This window comes from Cryptomeria japonica, chromosome 10, assembly GCF_030272615.1.
Source record: "Cryptomeria japonica chromosome 10, Sugi_1.0, whole genome shotgun sequence".
In the NCBI taxonomy this organism is placed as follows: domain Eukaryota; kingdom Viridiplantae; phylum Streptophyta; class Pinopsida; order Cupressales; family Cupressaceae; genus Cryptomeria; species Cryptomeria japonica.
In genome coordinates this window covers 764,474,652-764,493,191 of record NC_081414.1, presented here as the reverse complement: position 1 = coordinate 764,493,191, position 18,540 = coordinate 764,474,652, and the positions used below count along the sequence as shown (strand labels likewise).

Sequence of the window (18,540 nt, the reverse complement as noted above, 5' to 3'; positions counted from 1 at the left end):
GCAATGAATACCAACACTGCAATCCCAACAAAAAATTCTAAATATCTTTCCATCATCCCTGTATGCAAAAATAGAAAGCTAAAATTAGCTAATATTCAATTTGAAAGAGACAAATCTAAGCTTATGAGCAAGGGTGTAATAAACAATTCCTTTATCGCCTAAAGGAAATTAATAAGAGCAAATTAACATGCAATATAAAATTAATGAGAGTAAATTGACATATTTTAAAAAAACAAACAAAAAACAAACATGACTACAAATAAATTTTGACCCATGCTTTTGGAATATTGCAACATGCCCAATGATTTGTAGAGGGAGTAATGGAGAACATAGTAGATATGGCGACTTCTTTTCCCATTTGTAGTTTGCCAAATATGTCACTATAGAAAAAAATAACCTACCCAAACTTGGGGCAAAAGAAAAAGAGGTGAAGACATTACTAGGAAAGGAGGAAAACTATTCTAGACAGGATCACACAACAATCTTTCTAAGCTCTAGACAATTAAAGAAGTTGCTACTGTGTCCATGCAACAAATTCATAACAAACAAAGAAGCAAACGATAATTGTGGAAATACAAGACAAAAATGTATTGAAGACGCCAATGATATAAGTGTGAATTCAAGTGCTCCATGCAATTCCTCTTTCACTTTCATCAATTACTTAAGCCACCTACAGGTGAATTGAATTGCATGAAGGTGTCAGTTACATAAACATTCTTTTTTATGTACACAGGCGTGTTGTGGCTGTATAGGAACACCTCTCGACGTAATAAAATGAAGAGAGATTGAACAACTGACCAAACTTAACACAAGAATATGACATTTGTCCATATATTATTATTACATCAAGACATTTCCATTAAGATGTACACAAAACTAAATGAAAAAAAACATGAATATGTTAATTTTACCATCACAAATACAAATTATAATGCTAACTTAAATACCAACACTTACATTCTTAAAATATACCATAGATCCACTCATTAAGAAAATATGAACACATGCCAACTAAAAAATACATTATTCTTTTAGGAAAAACCAACTTTTCTATTAAAGTGTGACAACTTTAATAATTAAATACTATTTTTTTTTGACATAAACAAAAATTTTCAATTCTTTTTCAAGAAAGGAGCACAATTTTTTTTCATATTTTTTTAGAATGAGACCTACACGTTTCTTATTAATTAAAATAATAATAATAATATTCTTAAAACAATGGGTTGCAAAAAAGACCAAATCCAAATAGAAGACAAAAAACATAAAAAAGCAAGACCTGACTTTCAATAAATTCCTATGAATTTTCTCCTTTAAAATTTTTTTATTCAGACGATGGAATCTAAAATGGGACCCGTTATAAACAACTACCTAGCCAATAAAACTAGACTGGAAGCTTTGGAAATTTGAAATTAGTCAAAAACAATTAGGAAGTAGAAAGTGCACATGAATTCCATTTCCGAAGGATTACGGAACATGCAGTGGAGTATTTCATTCTCCACGAAACAAACAGAGACAAAATCACAATCTCAATCCCAATAAAGCCGCTGCTGTTGCAGTCCCCCGTTATTTCACTAATATTAAATGTCTTCCACCTCCTGCTTTGGACCAGCTCTGTCTTCTTCTCATTCTTCGGTCCGTTCTGCTCTCAGTTTCCGAGCCCATCGCCTCACGCATCTTAGCAGGAATTCCAGAAACTCTGTAATTCGTTGCGCCTTATTTTCTAAAGGTCGGTTTGTTTTTTCATGCAGTTTGCCACACAATTATTCTGAAACATGATTTGCAGGTGAAAGTTTGCTTTAAAATTTCCTTCGCGGTTTGATTTTTAGAGCTAGACTTGAATTGTGTACAGATCCTCTTTTCCTTGTTCTATGCATATCATCAGTACTACATTTTGGGGATTAGTTGCACCTAACAGTCGCAATGCTAAATTTTGCATTCTAGGGTTTAGTTGCTACTAATATGTTTAGAAAATACGCAGGGATCTTCCTAGTTTAATTCTGATAAATTCTTCTTATCCCAAGATCGTGTACATTAGAGAATTTGTGTTTATTAGACGTTATAGCTTTCACAGACCATCTCTTAGAATGCGACTTGTAAAAGCAACGTGAAAATTTTAAAATCGATGTTTCGGATTACATCGCACGATCCACCACCAGGATGAATTGAATTTTTCATGTTTGCTTATTGCTTAGAAATCTTGGGTGAGGTTATCGATTGCCTTTAATGTTCTGTTTGGCGAGCTTTGAGTTAATTTTTGTAAAGAGTGACCTTAGACTGCATTTATTTTGGGGCGAGCTTGAACTGCATTTTTGTGGTGGGTAAGTTTGGGCAACATTCTTAAGATTTAAGCCTTGGTCCTCGATTATAATTTATCCTGTCAAACCTGGGCCAAATTCCTGCATTACACCATAACCTTAACATGTATGCTGGCATTTGAGGCCTATCTTATTGTGATAAGTGGGATCTGAACCTGGGAGGTGCACTTATGAACTTGTTCATGATTACACTATAACCCTCGCTTAGCATGCAGGCTTGTATCTGGCAATCATTTTGTATCTAGCAATATAACTTTTTCTCAGTTTTTTTTCAAATCTTGCTCTGCTACGAATGGCAAGGCTGAAATTGTATATGAGCAGTTGTTGGGAGAATTGAAAATCCAAGAATTATTCAAAGGGAGGGTAAAAAATTACTACAATTGCATACATTTTGTCTATGTTTTTTCGTTCTGCGTTGATTAAAGTTTGTTTTCGTTCTCAGTTTTGATCATAAGTGTAGCGAATCAGTGCATATAGGTCACAACAAAATTATTTTTGCTATAGAATATAACTGTATATTTAAGAACATATCGTCCGAGTCAATATATTTAGACCGTAAACATGATTCTTATCATCCAGACAAATACTGGGATCACAATTAGGTATTTGTAAAACCATATTCTTAAATCAATCTTCGTAGACAGTAAATTTGATTTATATTGTCTGGGTTATATGGGGGACAGCAGCTCAATCTCAGGGTATAATGAAAAAAATGTTGGAAATAAGCCACACCCAGACTGATGATGGGCTGGCCAAGAGGGGCTAGTAACTCAGTTGGTAGAGCACTCCAGCAGCAAATGGAAGTTTCTGGGTTCAAGTCCTAGCTGGTCCAAATGGCTGTAGCTAAAAATGTGGTTTCATTGTCAGGCTAGGAGCCCCAACCATCTGTAGTGTGGCTTAGTCGGGGGAGGGTTGGAAATAAGCCACACTTGGACTGAGAATGGGCTGGCTAAGAGGGGCCAGTAGCTCTGTTGGTAGAGCACTCCAGCAGCAAATGGAAGGTCCTAGCTGGTCAAAATGAGCTGTAACTCAACAAAAAACATATCCTAAATGCATATATTTAGCATAAGCGGAAGCACAAAGTGTTAAATTTGACTTTGGAGGCAGAGCAAAACCACTGATGAGTCTATGACCACATGATAAAGAATTTAGACTACAAATGATTACATAGCACCTATAGAATTAAAACGAAAACTCCATACAAAAGATAATGAATTAAATGAGAATGAGTAAAATGAAGAACCAAACATGCTCATATCATTCCCATAGTGATAATTGTACTCTTATAATACAAAGAACATGGATTGGCTCATGATTCACTACTGTTGCTTATCTTTTTGGTAATTACAAAGATTTAGTTGCCTGTTGGGATGGCACTAGTTGAATGGATACAGAAAGCTGAACGGATGTATCATGTTGGAAAACGCATTAAATTATGTATGTGTTGGTATAGTGGCATAACCATACTAAATGTGCAGGATTTGTTGAATTTAGTGGAGCTTGCTGGCATGCTGGATTGCTTGGTTGAAGTCCATTGACATGCTAATTTACCTCCACGGAAATGCACTATGTTTACTATACAGTATACTGTTTTCGTGGAACTTTTTTTGATGTGTACTTGATTGTCCACTAGCACACTTGCTTGTGCAGAGCTGACATGTATTGGCTGGTCCACTAGCTTAAGGTATGCTAACTTAGATTTGACTTCTATTACCCTTGTATGTCATTGGTCTGCTATTGTCATGCCTTACTGGTGTAATGCTCACCTAAAGTGGATCTTGCTTATTGGAATGCTGTTGTGTTCCCATTAGTGTGTTGCTTGCACAGAGTTACAGGCATTGCAAAGAAGTTTAGAACATGGTCCTTTAGATTCACACATTAGATGTCTTTTTGTGTTAATATGGATGTCTGCTGTTGGCATGATCATTTGGTATTGCCATAGCCTTTAACCGCTTGCCTAAAGTGGTTCTTACTTATTGGATTGCTGCTCTGTCTCTTGTTTGTTGATGTGCACTCATTAGTGTGTTGCCTGCACTGAGTTGTGAATATTGCACTGAATGCAGTTCTCTTGATTCCTATGTTCTCTAGTTGAACTTGGTCTCTCAGTGTTAAACTTGTTTCGAGTTTTTGTGAGGAGCCTGTAAGATGGAACTACCATTGAGTCTAGCTTGACCCCAATTATCACTATCTCTATCCTTCTTTTTTTTTCATTCTTGTGTGGTCCAATGGTCGACTTAGTTGATTTGGAAGCATGGTGCTTGGGATTTTCATGTGAGCGCAAAAGTCCCTTTTCCTTTTCACTTTTCCCTAATATGAGTTTCACAACCTAACTTATTATGATGGTGGGGCAACGATGTGCACTGATGGTACTTGGAAGTGAACCAATGATGCTAGCTAGTAGTCATTACCATCCGATCATATATTTAAATTAATCAAACCTTCTTTGCATATATTCCTGTTATATATTATAGTTGCAAAATGATGAGTTGATAACTGATAAACCTTGAAATACAACATTCTGTGCATTGTCCAACCTGTAAACTAATACTCGTGAGGAGATCCCAGAGGACATCTGCTGTGAAATCTACTACAATTGTATATTGCTCGATATAAAATCTTCCATATGTTCAGTCCTCTGGATCAAAATTGCTAACTTTTATTGAGAATGATGCCCTTTTTTAGCATATATTCTTTGGTACACAGCAGTATTCAAAAGATTGGCACCTCCAACTTTAGGTTAAGATCTAATGGGCATGAAACAGTGACAATTACAAGCATGGTTTTAGGATATCATGTAATGTCCCAAACAAGTATTGAGTGGGCCGGCTTCAGTGGTGAAACAAAAGTGTTTGTAAACAGTATTTTAAAATAAAGAAATAATTATAAGACCTCTCTCTGGCCGACTTCTTCTTGTTGGCGCCTGTTTGAAATTTAAATTTATTTGATGTTTGGCCGACCTTTCCTCAAGTTGGCTTTTGAGTAGTATTTATAGGATGTTTGGTCGACCTTTCCTCAAGTTGGCTTTTGAGTAGTATTTATAGGAGCTTCTTTTTGGAGTTTAGGCATGGTGTCAATTGGAACTGAATCCGGTTGAGTCTGAGGGTGTAGCTGCTCGACTCTTCCACTCAGGTGCGTAGCATCCTGAATACACATGTTTTTAGTCCTCAGGTCCGGCATCCATTTAACAGCGAATTCTACCGTTTGCAGGGTCCCTAGCGCCGAGCAAGGAGCAACTTCTATTGCCGTCCAGGCAGAGCCTTCGGCTCTGGCCGGTGATAGCTGGAGTATCACGATTTATACAAGGGCAGATCTGGCTTAAGCATCTGGCGCGACTGTGGGCAGGCACGACAATTGCTCTCAAGTTGTCACTTCCAGCGAATTACTTTCAGGAGATAGCCGCTGCCATCAAACATCTGAGGCTGTGTGTTTTGCCGCCATCCACATCAGAAGCTGTGTATTTCTCCCAGGATCGCACCATCTGCGAATTCATTTCCAGCTAAATCAGCGTCTTAGAACTTTTCGCTCATTCTGAACTGTGTACCTCAGTTGTTCTGGTGAAGCGCTCTGGGTTTGCAGAATTCGTGGTTATTTTGTAATGATTACCGAGTGCGATTAATAGAAGTTGCAATCTTCACACCCTTGCCTATCAGATCTACATTATGACTGCTGATCTATTTTTATGTGTTCATTTTCCTTTAATTCGAATTTAATTGTGGTGCAAATTCGAGCAAAGTTATTACATATTATGAGATTTTAGTCCTCTTTATCTTACACTTGAGAAAGATTGCAAGGGCTTTCGTTCCTCTATTTTATATTGTGTATTTGAATAACATTGTTAATAAGCCTCTCTTTTTAAAGGGAAGACAACAGATGACATATCATCTCGTTGCTTTGATTTCAATGCACTGTTATTCCTGCAGGTTTCAGAGCATTAAATATGAACGCCCTTGATCATCATTGCACCCACAAAGATATACATGAGATTGTTCCTCTGACAGCATAAGACTTCCCTCATGCTGTCCTTGAACAATTGATGGTCCTCAGGAATTTTGTGACCTACCATGGCAGATCATCCTTCTCCATCAGACAATAAACATTCTTCATGTTCATAGCTTGTTTAGAGGTGTCATAAGGAATTCAAGGTGAGATTAAAAGAATTACCATGGAGTGATGAGAGTGGATAGTTTCTGGTGATGTCTTTATTTCAACAAAAATGATAGAACTCCTAATAAAGGCATCGATTCCACTCCACCCCTCATTTGGCCCCACTCAATTGTTTTTCCCAGTACTATTCTCTTCAAGCAACCCAGGCTTGATTTCCTTTGCAAAATCCTCATTGTGGCTCGTTTTACCAATTTGTCCATGTACACTGTTTTGATTAGATAATACAAGATACCACAATCATATGTCCACTAACACTATCAATTTTTCTGCAGATATGAGTCCCAGAAGGAGCTGCAGGCAACATAAAAGTTCTATAGCGCTCTAGGAAAGGAAAGAACAAACAGAAAGCAAGTAGAGTTCCTGTTGTTCCCTAATACAAGAGATCTAGGAAAACATCTAAGGCTGCAGTAAAGAAAACAAAAAGGTAGAGAGCATGTTTCTCATTGACCCATCTCTGTGGAGGATGATGAGCATCTGGCTTTGTATGAAAGTAAGGGAATCTTTCTATCTACGCTGCATCTTCCATCATTTCCGATCCCAATGAAATGAGACTCACATACATGATGGTGTTTGCCCCTATCCAAGATATGGCTACAAAAAGTGAAAGATGCCCTTTTATGCTAAAGCTCATCTGCCTCAATGTGTTTTTCTGTTTCTAAACTTTTACACTTGAATGCAAGAGCCAGGATCTCTCTTGTGACCACTTTCACCAAGTTTGGCATTAACTCATTTAAAGTGCAGCCCATTTAAATCTATTGTGCATCTACTCCCACAATTAGTCTGCCTACTGGTATTTCTGTTCATATTCTAGATTTCATTCCATGGGTCTCTATTAATAACATCAAGGGAATTCGTTTTTGCTCATTGAGTTCCAATATCCTTACTCTGACAATTCAAACCCTTAGGAAATTGTCAAAACAGACCTCAATTTGCTTAATGTTCATGAAATCCTTGATGCAATTAATAATCAAAGCAGAAACTTTCTAGATAGCAGGGTACCAAACTATCGTCTGGAAACTGGGGTTGTGGGGCTCTTCTTTGCTGTGGGCAAGCAACAAGAGATAATAGAATCTATGAATACTTGCCTAGGCTGAAGTTTATCAGTGAGAAATATATGATAGGTTGTAAGCAACGCACAACAATTTTATTTAGCCATGTAGAGAGCTATTTATGCAGTTAGTTGATCCTGTTTTGTACAAATCAAATCTCATTTCTTTTTGCCCATCTCTCAACCATCTACATGAGTGTGGGAACCACTGAACAAAACACTATAAAGATATACATAATTAAACCTATAACCAACTAACAACCTATTTACAATTCACCATTTAATTATGGCATAACTGTAATTTACTAACCTGTGATATATTATAAATAATATAATCCATTTTTCTTTCCTAATGCTATATTTAATAATTTCTAACATCCCCCCCATTATTACATATAGTTCCAATGCTGGGAAACACAACATTGTATGTGAATTGGGACATACTCTCAGTTCAACATGCCTACATTCTATAGTGAGAATGGTGGGAGAGGCCTCACTACACTTCCTATGCATGTTGATACAGTCTGCCATTCATAACAACATGATATAAGAATATGAACACACTCAAATATTCGCCTAGAAACACAGTGAGATTGGATGTCACTACATTTCCTTAGTGGGATTTGACGTCACTAAACAATTATAACACCAGTAGTGGGAACTGATTATACTACATTGTTAGGTAGGATTGGGCCTCACTGAAAAGTGTTAATCTTGTCTCATTTGCAACAGGAGTACAGTTTTTATCATGTTCGTTAGTGACCATCATCTTCGGCTTTATTGTCTTTTTAGCTCTGGATTACCACTATAGCAATAATCCAGTTTCTGAGTTAGCAGTGAACTCAAGATTTGTGGCTATCCTCCATCCTTGTGTGGTCCTGCAACCTCCTCTGGAATGTGGCTCACTCAACCAGATTGAACTAGATGACCCTGGACTACATATTGCTGCATTATGTGATCTGTTGGTTTTGACATTATTTTTCCTGGTACTTGTCTCATTCATGAGAATGGGATTATCTCCTCAATCAAAAATCTTGTATGGGTGTCAGGTACTATTGACAATGCACCTATATAAAAAAGTATGTCTTAGGTTTAGAAAGACATATTTTGATGTGCTATTTATGTAAAAACAATTATATCTTACAAACCATAAGATCATTTTATGATATAATTTTACACTTAGTCATCGTGTTTGCTGAATTTTCGGCTTCAAGTTTGAAATTCGGTGAACTCGTAAAAATGGTATGAAATTCACAAATATTCGTTAATTTTTTTTTAGGATAACATGCAGAGCATTGCCAGATGACCAGTTCAAAATCGCCGTCAATCTGTATGAGGGTTGCGGAAGGGCCATAGGTCAACGCAATGCCTTGCTGCCGGTAGGGTTTGCAGACAGCTGCGTCGAGAGACAAGGGATACAAAAGTTTCCAGATATAAATACTTTATCGTGCTTCTTCTCCAAAAGACTTTATAAACCAACTTTATTGGGATGTAAAAGTTGGAGATATAAAATTGCCTAATATAAGCAAAACTTAAGAGAGATAAACATTTACTATAAGTTGTCAGATTTACCATTTAATATATTAAAAATTAAATATTTTAGAATATTTAATTCAAATTTTTAATAATTTATATAAAAAATTGACAAATAAAAATAAAAATATATAAATTAAATTAAACAAATTTAATATTGTTTATTCTGATATTTTTTAGATATGTTATTTATATTTTCTAAAAAATCAAATTTATATAAAGCGAATTTTTGACGATTTTTTTTTCGAATTTTTTCCTCTTGCTGAATTTCATCCGAATTTTATTGCTGGCGAATTCAAATTTGAACTCGAACGAACGTAGTGACTTAGGTTTTACATATGTTGGCAAAGTTTTATCATAAACCATCTGCAACGTTCCATTTTTTTTTTCTAAATGTATGTGTAGACCGTAGCTTGCTTGTGCATCTTGAAAGGCATAGTCTTTTGTGATATCTTGATTAAGGTATCACCTTGGTTTCAGTTATTGTATGTTTGAATGAATTCAGGCTCTCTTGCCCAACTAGATAAAGGCACCAATCTATTATTTGGCTTTTCCACCTATCGTCCTCTACACACTCACAATACTTAAAAAGATTTGTAGTCCCATAAGTTGTAATGTGTTCCAACTGTCATGTTTGAATGTCCATAACATCTAAGGGGTCATCATAAAACACATTCTCAAACACTCATATGATAGATCATTTGTTCTAATAAGGTGCTTAACTTTGAGTTCTTGAAATTAGCATTAAGGACAAAGTGAAAACTGAAATCGGGGTGCACTATGCAATGGGTATGGTTTGCGCTAGACTAAGTTTTACGTTCTTGTGATAATATCGATTACAACATCTTAGGGAAACCCCTATAGAGCCAGAAATGAAGGAGGTCTTACCAACCTCAATAATTTGTTCTTAACTACTTCTTGTGACCTTTTTCACACATTGCCATTGCGAATGGGGACCCTCCCTTTTTCTTGCTTTCTAGGGTTTTTGTTAGTCCCTTGTGACCTCTCGCATCAAGTTTGTTAGTTTTGAGTGACCCGAGTTTTGAACATTATGAGTCAGTGTGTGCAAGCCATGGTTAGAACAGAGTTTGGATGTCATCATTGTGTCCAGAAAGCCCAAAGGACGAAGATCGCAATTGATTTGAGCTAATTTGGAGAAAGTTTTTCCTATTTTTTAGGGAACCTTGCTTTTTCTATCTTTGGAAAGTATATCTAGGGTTCGCACTATTGACTCTGAGATTCACTGAAAATAATCGGCAAAGTCCTCCTAAAATCCAAGTTTTTAAACCCAAAAAGCTAATTTCCTAAATTTTAGGGATCCTGAGGAATTTGATGGATAAATGGGAGGTGGTTTTCAAATTTCAAGATGATCTGACAAAAAATGCACAAGTTATGGAAATTTCAAGTTTTGATCATGTGGTTCCTGAAGTTCATGAAGTTCACCCTTGTCTTGGTTCCTGATTTTGGTGAAATCCCCCTTGAAAATGAAGCAATGAGTTATGAAGTTCATGAAGTCCGCCCTTGTCTTGGTTCTTGAAGTTGGCAAAGTCCGCCATGAGTTGGTGCATAACCTTCACAAAGTCCGCCCTATCAAGAGTTGAGTGCACAAATTTGATGAAGTCCGCTCTCCATGGTTCCTAAGGTTCACCAAGTCCGCCCTTGTCTAAGAGAAAGGTGCCTAAGATGATCCAACTCCACCCTCACCATGGTGCAAGGAAGTGATAAAGTCTGCCAAAGGTGATAAGTCATGGTGCCTAAATCTCATGAACTCTGCCCTTAGTTCATGATATGGTGCACAAGAATGATGAACTCTGCCCTTACCTTGGTACACAAGATTCTTGAAGTTCGCTTATCCTTGGTTCCTAATGATCTCAAAGTCCGCCCAAGGATATCAAGATGGTTCCTAAGTCAAGGCAAGTCCACCTAGCAAATACGAAGCTGATGAAGTCCGCTCTCCATGGCTCCTAAGGTTCACCAAGTCTGCCCTACATCAGCATACACTTGGTGCATAACATCAACAAATTCCGCCCTACCTTGCAACCAGCAGTTCCTAAATTTGATGAAGTCCACCCCATGATGGAGAAAGAAACTCACAAAGTCCGCCATGTGCAAGGAGAAGAGGGAGAGAAGCAATTCAAGTCCGCCTTGATGTGTGTGGAGACAGCAACATTTTGCAAAGGGAAACAAAATAGACAAAGTCCGCCCTCAAAGAAACATGCTAAATTTGGAGTAAAAGAATATTCCCTCATACTGTCAGCAAAGATGTTGATCAAGTTTGAACAAGGCAAATTTAGAAAGTTTTTGAAGTGGGAAAATTGAAGATTAAGTTTGAATCATGGACTGAAATCCAAAATAGAAACTTTCATTTTAGAAATCAGAACTTTCTTAAGTGATTCAAATCGAGCTCATTAACTGAATGTCCAAGTTCGATGTATGAAGGACAAATTAGAAACAAATTTTAGATCTTCTGTGTTTCTAAATGAAGAATTCGAACTCCAATACAAATACAATTCATTCTTTCATTTTCTCACATGAAGTTCGAATTTTGGATAGCAAGTGGAGAGAGTTTTTAAGAGGTTTTATGCAGGCGAAGGACATTTTGAGAGAATTTTTAAGAGTTTTGCAGGTTGAAAGAAGATTTCAAGAGAGAATTTCGAGTTAAGTTTGAGTTTTCAACCATTTTCCACTAGTTTGCACACAGATTTTGGAAGAACCTTGATTGATTGGAGGGCAAATTCATTAATTTTCTGAGTTAAACTTCTGATTTTACCTCCTTGGCAGCTTCTTTTCCCTTCCTGAGTCTTCGAAAGGTGAAAATGGATTCTATGGGCGGAGTATTGGGTTCTCAACCTGGTTTTCTTCAAAGTTTTAAAAAGAAAGAATGAATCCAACAGATTATCCTTCCCTTCTTTCTCATTTTCTGCCTTGTGAACAAGTCAGTATGATCTCAATCAAGTTGTCTTGGACTTAGTTCTGATTTTCGATTGAAATCAGACATGCAGCTTCCTGAGTTTGGTTATATTCAAGGGATTTTCTTGAGATTTCCAGAATATCCAAGTGTTGAAAAACCCCATTTTAAGGCTAAGTATTGGAGAAAGAGTGAAAATCATGATATACTTAGCTATCAAACCATCAAAATTCACGCTCAAAATGAGGATTCTAACTTAATTTTCTTTTAGTTTTACAAGTCATAAATGGCAACTGAAGGCGGGATCATCGCCAAAAACACAAATGGAGTTTCAAGCCAAATTCAGAATTAAAGACAAGTCTACAAGCAAGGTTCGTTCGAGCATAAAGATGACCAAAATTTTGCTAAGTATGGGAAGAGCTATTATGATGAAGGCCTAGAGGAATTCTTCTCCAAATTCACGGCACTTGAAGGAATCTAAAGGCACCAAGAAAGAAACGTCCTCAGGCTTGATGAGAACAATTTCAGACTTCTTGGGAAATTTCATCCATAGTCCCAAACCTATTGGAGCAAGCAGGACAACTTCTTGAAGGATTTCATCTCCGGAAGAAATTAAAGACAAGCTCCCAATTAGAATCAGATGGTGACAAGAAGAAACAAATTTCCATACTTAGACAATTTTTTTACACAAATTGGAGAATTCAAGGAAGACATCCAACACGCTGAGGTGGCGTCTCGTCATCTTCCAACCAATCAGATTGTTCCAAGTCAATATGTCCAAGTTCAATGAACCTGACTTATCCACAGAAGCTTCTAGAGGGCACACTTCACAATGCAACAACCTTCTATTTTTATTGTTGGTTCATATTTAGCAAGAAGGACAAGTGTCCCCAAATGTAATTTTCTCATTGGTTGAAGGGTAGTTAGTTGTAACAAACCCTAATTAGGGTTTTGATCTTTCAATCTGGGCCCTTGATAATTTCTGAACTCCTATATAAGGTTGCCTCCTCTCATTTGGAGAGTGAGCAAGTGAGAGGCTCTATCCATGATTGCGATATTCATACCCCTCAAATTATCTCTTTGGAATAGAAGATAAACCAGCCAACACCTAAGCAAGTACATTGATTGAAATAAGGTGACAAAGGGTTTTCCTTGACACAAGCATCTAGAGCTTAATAACATTTTGGAAGGAGATTCATTGAGAATAACAAAGAGGACAGCTAAAGAGAAACAATTATAGGTCCAAGTAGTTTAATCTTAATAAAGTTAAATGTCCTTGTAAAGTCCTAAAGGAAGTACAATTCCATTGCATTGTAAGCTTTGGATATGTTGGGATTTATCAACATAGAATACATGGTGCCCCTTGAGTGATCACAATACTATCTAGGGTTTCCATCGACAAATCCCTCCTTGCCCCTTCAAAATGATCGATTGAGAATTAGTTAAAAACATCTATTTGAGGATCTTAGTGATAATATTGTAAACTAAATTGCATAGCGCTATAGGCCTAAAGGCATTGAGGGAGATCACTTTCTCCATTTTAGGATCAAGACCTAGGAAAATATTATTCAAGGTTATAAACAACTATTTGAATTTTTTTATGCTTTAACCATTCTCAAGTGGTTGGGGTTTTTACCTCCCAAAAGTTTTGATAAAATTCAAATGGGAAACCCATCTAGATCTAGAGCCTTCCCCTTTTCGATAACAAATATCATACCAATGTGTTATTAGATATCAACGGGGGCAAAGAAACTGTCATTTGACATTGAGTTAAAATGTTAGGAATAGTGCAAAGCATAGTTTGCCAACTCACCTAGTACTTGCTCAGTTTTTTACTGGTGAGTTTTTGCCATTTTAACTCATGGATTCTAGATTCCATTTAAAAAAAAAAACTCACCAAGTACTTGGTGAATCCAATAACTTGATTTGTTGCATAAAAAATCTTGGATTAAACATTCAAGTTCTTCTTGGGCTTTTTAAAGCATTGTTTTTTTCCTTTTAAGAATTTGTGAAAACGGTTTACTGATGCATCTAAATCTTATTGCTGAGTGGTTCAATGATTCTCCATCCAAGATTGAGGATTGGTCAATTCTCCCATGTTGGAGCCATGAGTTGTCAATGAGAAACCCATTAAGTTTGTCTACCACAAGAGCAGCAGCATGTTGGTGCTCAACTTTGTAGTATATACATTTTCTTGAGCCCTAATCCATCACCTATAACCAATCCGAGATAACTTCTAATGGGCTCCCCTTAGACCAATATTGCCTAAGCATCATCTAATCCATCACTTAAATTAATATTAATTGATGGAAGTAGCAAAATCCTAGGAAAGTTTTAAGTTTGGGGTGTTTTTGGTCTTTTTCTAGCGTCTATGCAAAAGTTGCACACTTTTAGTGGACATTTGGATATTCTTAATAGTCTAATATCCAGTTTCAGTCTCTGGTTCCACAAAGTTCTTCGCATCCTTCATCCCTTCCATTTTCCTGTATTCCCTCCTTTTGTGGAATCCTAGTGGTGGTCCAAACCTTCTTCCTTAGATGCTACGTCTGAACCTCCTATCCTACCTATGTGGAATCCATAAGTGGATCTAGATGTTTTCTTCCTTCGATTCATCTACTTCCCCCATTTACTTGTGCAAGATCTTGTTGTTACACTTTTTCTCGCATTCCCTCCAAATTCTCTCCTTGTAGATTTTTATCGAACTTCCAAACATCCACCATATGTCTAGTTTCAATGTTCACTTCCACATTGAATTCTTTCAAAAGTTTCACAAGCCATTTGCCACTCATTTCTTCTTGTGCAAGGTTTTAGCTGACTTCTTGACACTCAATTCTCCACTTAAACATCTTGTGTTGATGTCCAGTCCCACATCCTTTACCTGCATCTCTCCATAATGTCTCCTATACTCATTTCACCCCTTTTATGGATTTTCATATAAGTTTGGGACTTTCATCCCACCATCTAGTTTTGATGTCCGATCATGACCCAAAACCTCTCATGTATTCTCACATACCATTCCACTTCAAACTTATGCATTTCTTCTAGATTGCTTCCTAAACTCATCGGATCTTGCCAAGATGTCATTGATGGCCTTATTCAACTCTTGCAACTATAAGATTGTTCTTTCTTGCCTAAAAAGCATAACCATAGCATCATCTTCAAAGATTTCATCAACATGGGCACCAAACTTCAATGAGTTTTGACGATGTGTCATCTCCATCTTCACTAATCTCGCTTGACTATTGATATCCTTTGACATCAATGACAACTAATCCAACAATTTAGTGATCCATAACTGTTCTTATTTTTAGGAATTACATTTTGTGTTCTCACATCTTACTGTTGTAATGATGTCCATATCAGCTTAATAAGAGGTCTTATGTGTAGTAGGTCAGTCTTTGAACCAGTGGCAACCTTTGGAGCCAAGCATATGTTGGATATATTGCCAGCTCTTTCAATCTATTCATCTATTTTGTGAGTAATCCTGTTTAGGACACCTCTGGGAAGCTTCCTTGGGTCTAGTTGAGCTTTAAGTAAAGGAAAGATTGCACACTCTCAACAATTTGTCCATTTGGGAACTGTGATTGCAGCTGCTTATCTGGACAATATTGTTACTAAGCCTGACTTATCACTTACCTACTTCATTAACTTTACCATTGGATTGTGGAATAATTGTTTTTCAGATCTAGTTAATGTTTAACAGCCTTTCTTGATGTATGCAGTTTTTTTGGTAGGGATCATTGGACTGCATCAAGTAGTTAACCCTTGAACATAAATAATTGGAAAGACCTTAGATGTATCCTGAAATACTGCAAGGCAAGGATTCAATTACGCGAAGAGGCACTCCACAGTGGCATCATCTGTCTAATGTTGTTACTGTAAATGCAAATATAAACTAAAACAGAGCCAACAAATATTTAAAAAAAACTAAAACTATTAAATAACTCTTAAAAAAGAAAAGAAAAGTAAACAATGTAAATAAAATAAAATAATTTTTAAATAGTTCTGAAGTAAAATAAAAAAACTCTTCAGTAAATAAAAATAGCTCTTCAAATTCCGGTTCGACTCCCCTCCCAGGCTTAAGAGGGGGAACTGCTTCAGGCTGTGGATCTAACCTGCAGGGGATTAGTCTCGCCTCAGCTCGCCCCTTGGTTGGGTGCTGGGCTGGGTTGCGGGGATACCCCTGACCAAAAAAAAAAGCTCTTCAAATAAAAAATAATGCAAACAATATAAATAAAATAAAGCAATTCTTAAATAGTTTTAAAGTAGAGTATAAATATTCTTTAAATAAAAACAACTCATGTAAATAAAATAATCTAATTTTTGAGCAATTTTAAAGAAAAATAAAATAACTCTAAAGTAAATAAAAGAACTATAAAAATCAACACACTGTAGACATATTTTTAGAAACACTAAAACTATAACTCCTAAAATAAATAAAATGACATTAGAGAGAGCTCTTCAAATAAAATTAAACAATGTAAATAAAATAAAATAATTCTTAAATAGTTCTAAAGTGAAATAAAATAACTCTTAAGCAAATAAAATAAAATAACTCTTTTCAATAAACAAAATAACTCTTAAATAAAATAAAATTAACGTGTCCATGATACTGGTTATAAATTATTTCTGATAGAACTGACAAATAAATTATGGTAAATTGAAAAGTTTAAATGGAGACAAATTGCTACTTTTCAAGTAGCAATGCATAATAGGGTTTTCTTTGTAATGTTTATTTTCTGAATTGACAGTTTTTTGATCAGCTAAAAGGAAATTTATATTAAGATTTGTTTTTTCCAAATGTTTTTCGAAAATCTAAATATTTTATCATTTTATTGGTCATTGTTGTCTCCAGATATGGCTGGAACTCCCGACTCAGGTTTATATCCTTTGCACCGTTGCAAAATTCTGCACCTGGTATATCTTATTTATATGTTTATACTTTATATGTTTTTCTTTTTGAAAAATTCTGCACCTATTATGCATTATTTATGTGTTTATTTGTGTCTTTTCTCCTAAAATTCTGCAACTGCTATGTCTTATTTATTTGTTTTTTCATCTTTTCTTTTTATATGATATTATGAACATCAAAAGGCTGATAATTATTTTTTTCACTCAACTGGATGTACTTTCCTTATTTGAATTTCATGTGGTCTTGTTGCATACTAGTGGACATTTATGGATCTTTCTTTTATGAATTAATATGAATTAGCTTGTTCAAAATTTATCTAGGTGAGGCATGGGCAGGGTTATCACAATGTGGCAGGAGAGAAGGATTTTGAGGCATATATGTCCCCCGAATTTCTTGATGCTAGCCTTACTCCATTAGGATGGGAGCAGGTATTTACATTCTTTTTAGTATCTTGCATGATCTCTTTAATTTCTGATGTATCAATGATAATTAGTCTGCTTAATGTTGAAACCACACAAATATCAATCCTTCTGATATTTTAGAGTTACATAATAGCTTTAATGCTTGTACAAATTTATGGACCCATCAAGTTTCTTTTTAGCATCTTGATGTAGTCATATTAGTTACCCACTGACAAGACTTCATAATTTGATACAAGAACACATTATCTGCTTCTTGGCTATAGTTTAGAGAATTTCCAAGGCAAACAAAATCTATTTCTGGATTACATTTCTGAAATCTGTACTTGTTTTATGTTTACAATACAATATACAAACCTGGGTCAAAATAATTATGAATTATCGAAGATATGAGCTCTTATTTTCACTCTCTTATGTTATAGTTTCCCATTAACAACTTTTATTTTATGACAATTATTTTACTTTCACTAAGCATGCTCTTCGGTGTGGCATAAACCATCCTATTTTTATTTCTTCTATTGGAGTAAATTTTATTCGGTACCATATTTGCCAAAAAATAGATTAAAACAAAGTTAACATGCCTGACAGGTTAGCAATCTTCGCAAGCATATTGGAAATAATGGAATTGCTTCTCGGATTGAGTTGGTTGTGACTTCTCCTTTGATGAGGTATTGAAATAATTGGCACATATCAATGGCAACTTATTCTCTCTCATCTTTTGTAATCAATTGGATGTTTAGTGACAAGATATGGAACTGACATTTAACCAGTTTCATTCAAGTTTGAAGCAAAGTTTCACAAAGATGTACAATTGTGCAGCCTACTAGGCAAAAGAGCAAATAAAAAATCTTGAATCTATCTGAGAATATTTGACACCACATTGTATTTAGTACCTAACCTCATTCAATGTTTACTTGAAATCTGATGTTGAACATCACAATTGTCATCCCAGGACTATGCAGACAGCAGTGGGTGTTTTTGGTGGTGGGGGCTATATTGATGGGGATTCATCTCCTCCACTAATGGTGGCTGGTACCGGCAAGAGCAGTCAAGATGCAATTTCAAGTTCAAATTGCCCACCTTTTGTTGCTGTTGAATGGTGTCGGGAACATTTGGTGAGTAGGGGGAGACTGTTAAAAGTTTGCATGATGCTATATAATTGCTGTGGTAGTCTGTTGTTGCTATAGTATAATATTTTGTGATGAATTCATAAATGATTTTAATTTTGGAGCTTAAAAGAA

At 35.9% G+C, this 18,540-nt stretch overlaps 1 protein-coding gene across 3 annotated transcripts in view; it reads left to right on the top strand.

The window, feature by feature from the left end:
* The first annotated feature begins 1,403 nt into the window (after window positions 1-1,403).
* The window catches only part of LOC131026991 (phosphoglycerate mutase-like protein 1), a 61,183-nt gene continuing 44,046 nt past the window's right edge, over window positions 1,404-18,540 (top strand). The window contains exons 1-6 of one of the 3 annotated variants that reach the window (XM_057956995.2): window positions 1,588-1,726; window positions 6,752-6,903; window positions 16,824-16,885; window positions 17,201-17,308; window positions 17,888-17,967; window positions 18,252-18,414. In XM_057956995.2, the coding sequence (XP_057812978.2) occupies window positions 16,826-16,885; window positions 17,201-17,308; window positions 17,888-17,967; window positions 18,252-18,414 (411 nt within the window). In that variant the 5' untranslated portion in view covers window positions 1,588-1,726; window positions 6,752-6,903; window positions 16,824-16,825. Of the gene's footprint in view, window positions 1,727-6,146; window positions 6,458-6,751; window positions 6,904-16,823; window positions 16,886-17,200; window positions 17,309-17,887; window positions 17,968-18,251; window positions 18,415-18,540 lie in introns of those variants that run through there. The other 2 variants (XM_059213128.1, XM_057956993.2) reach the window with 2 other exon arrangements.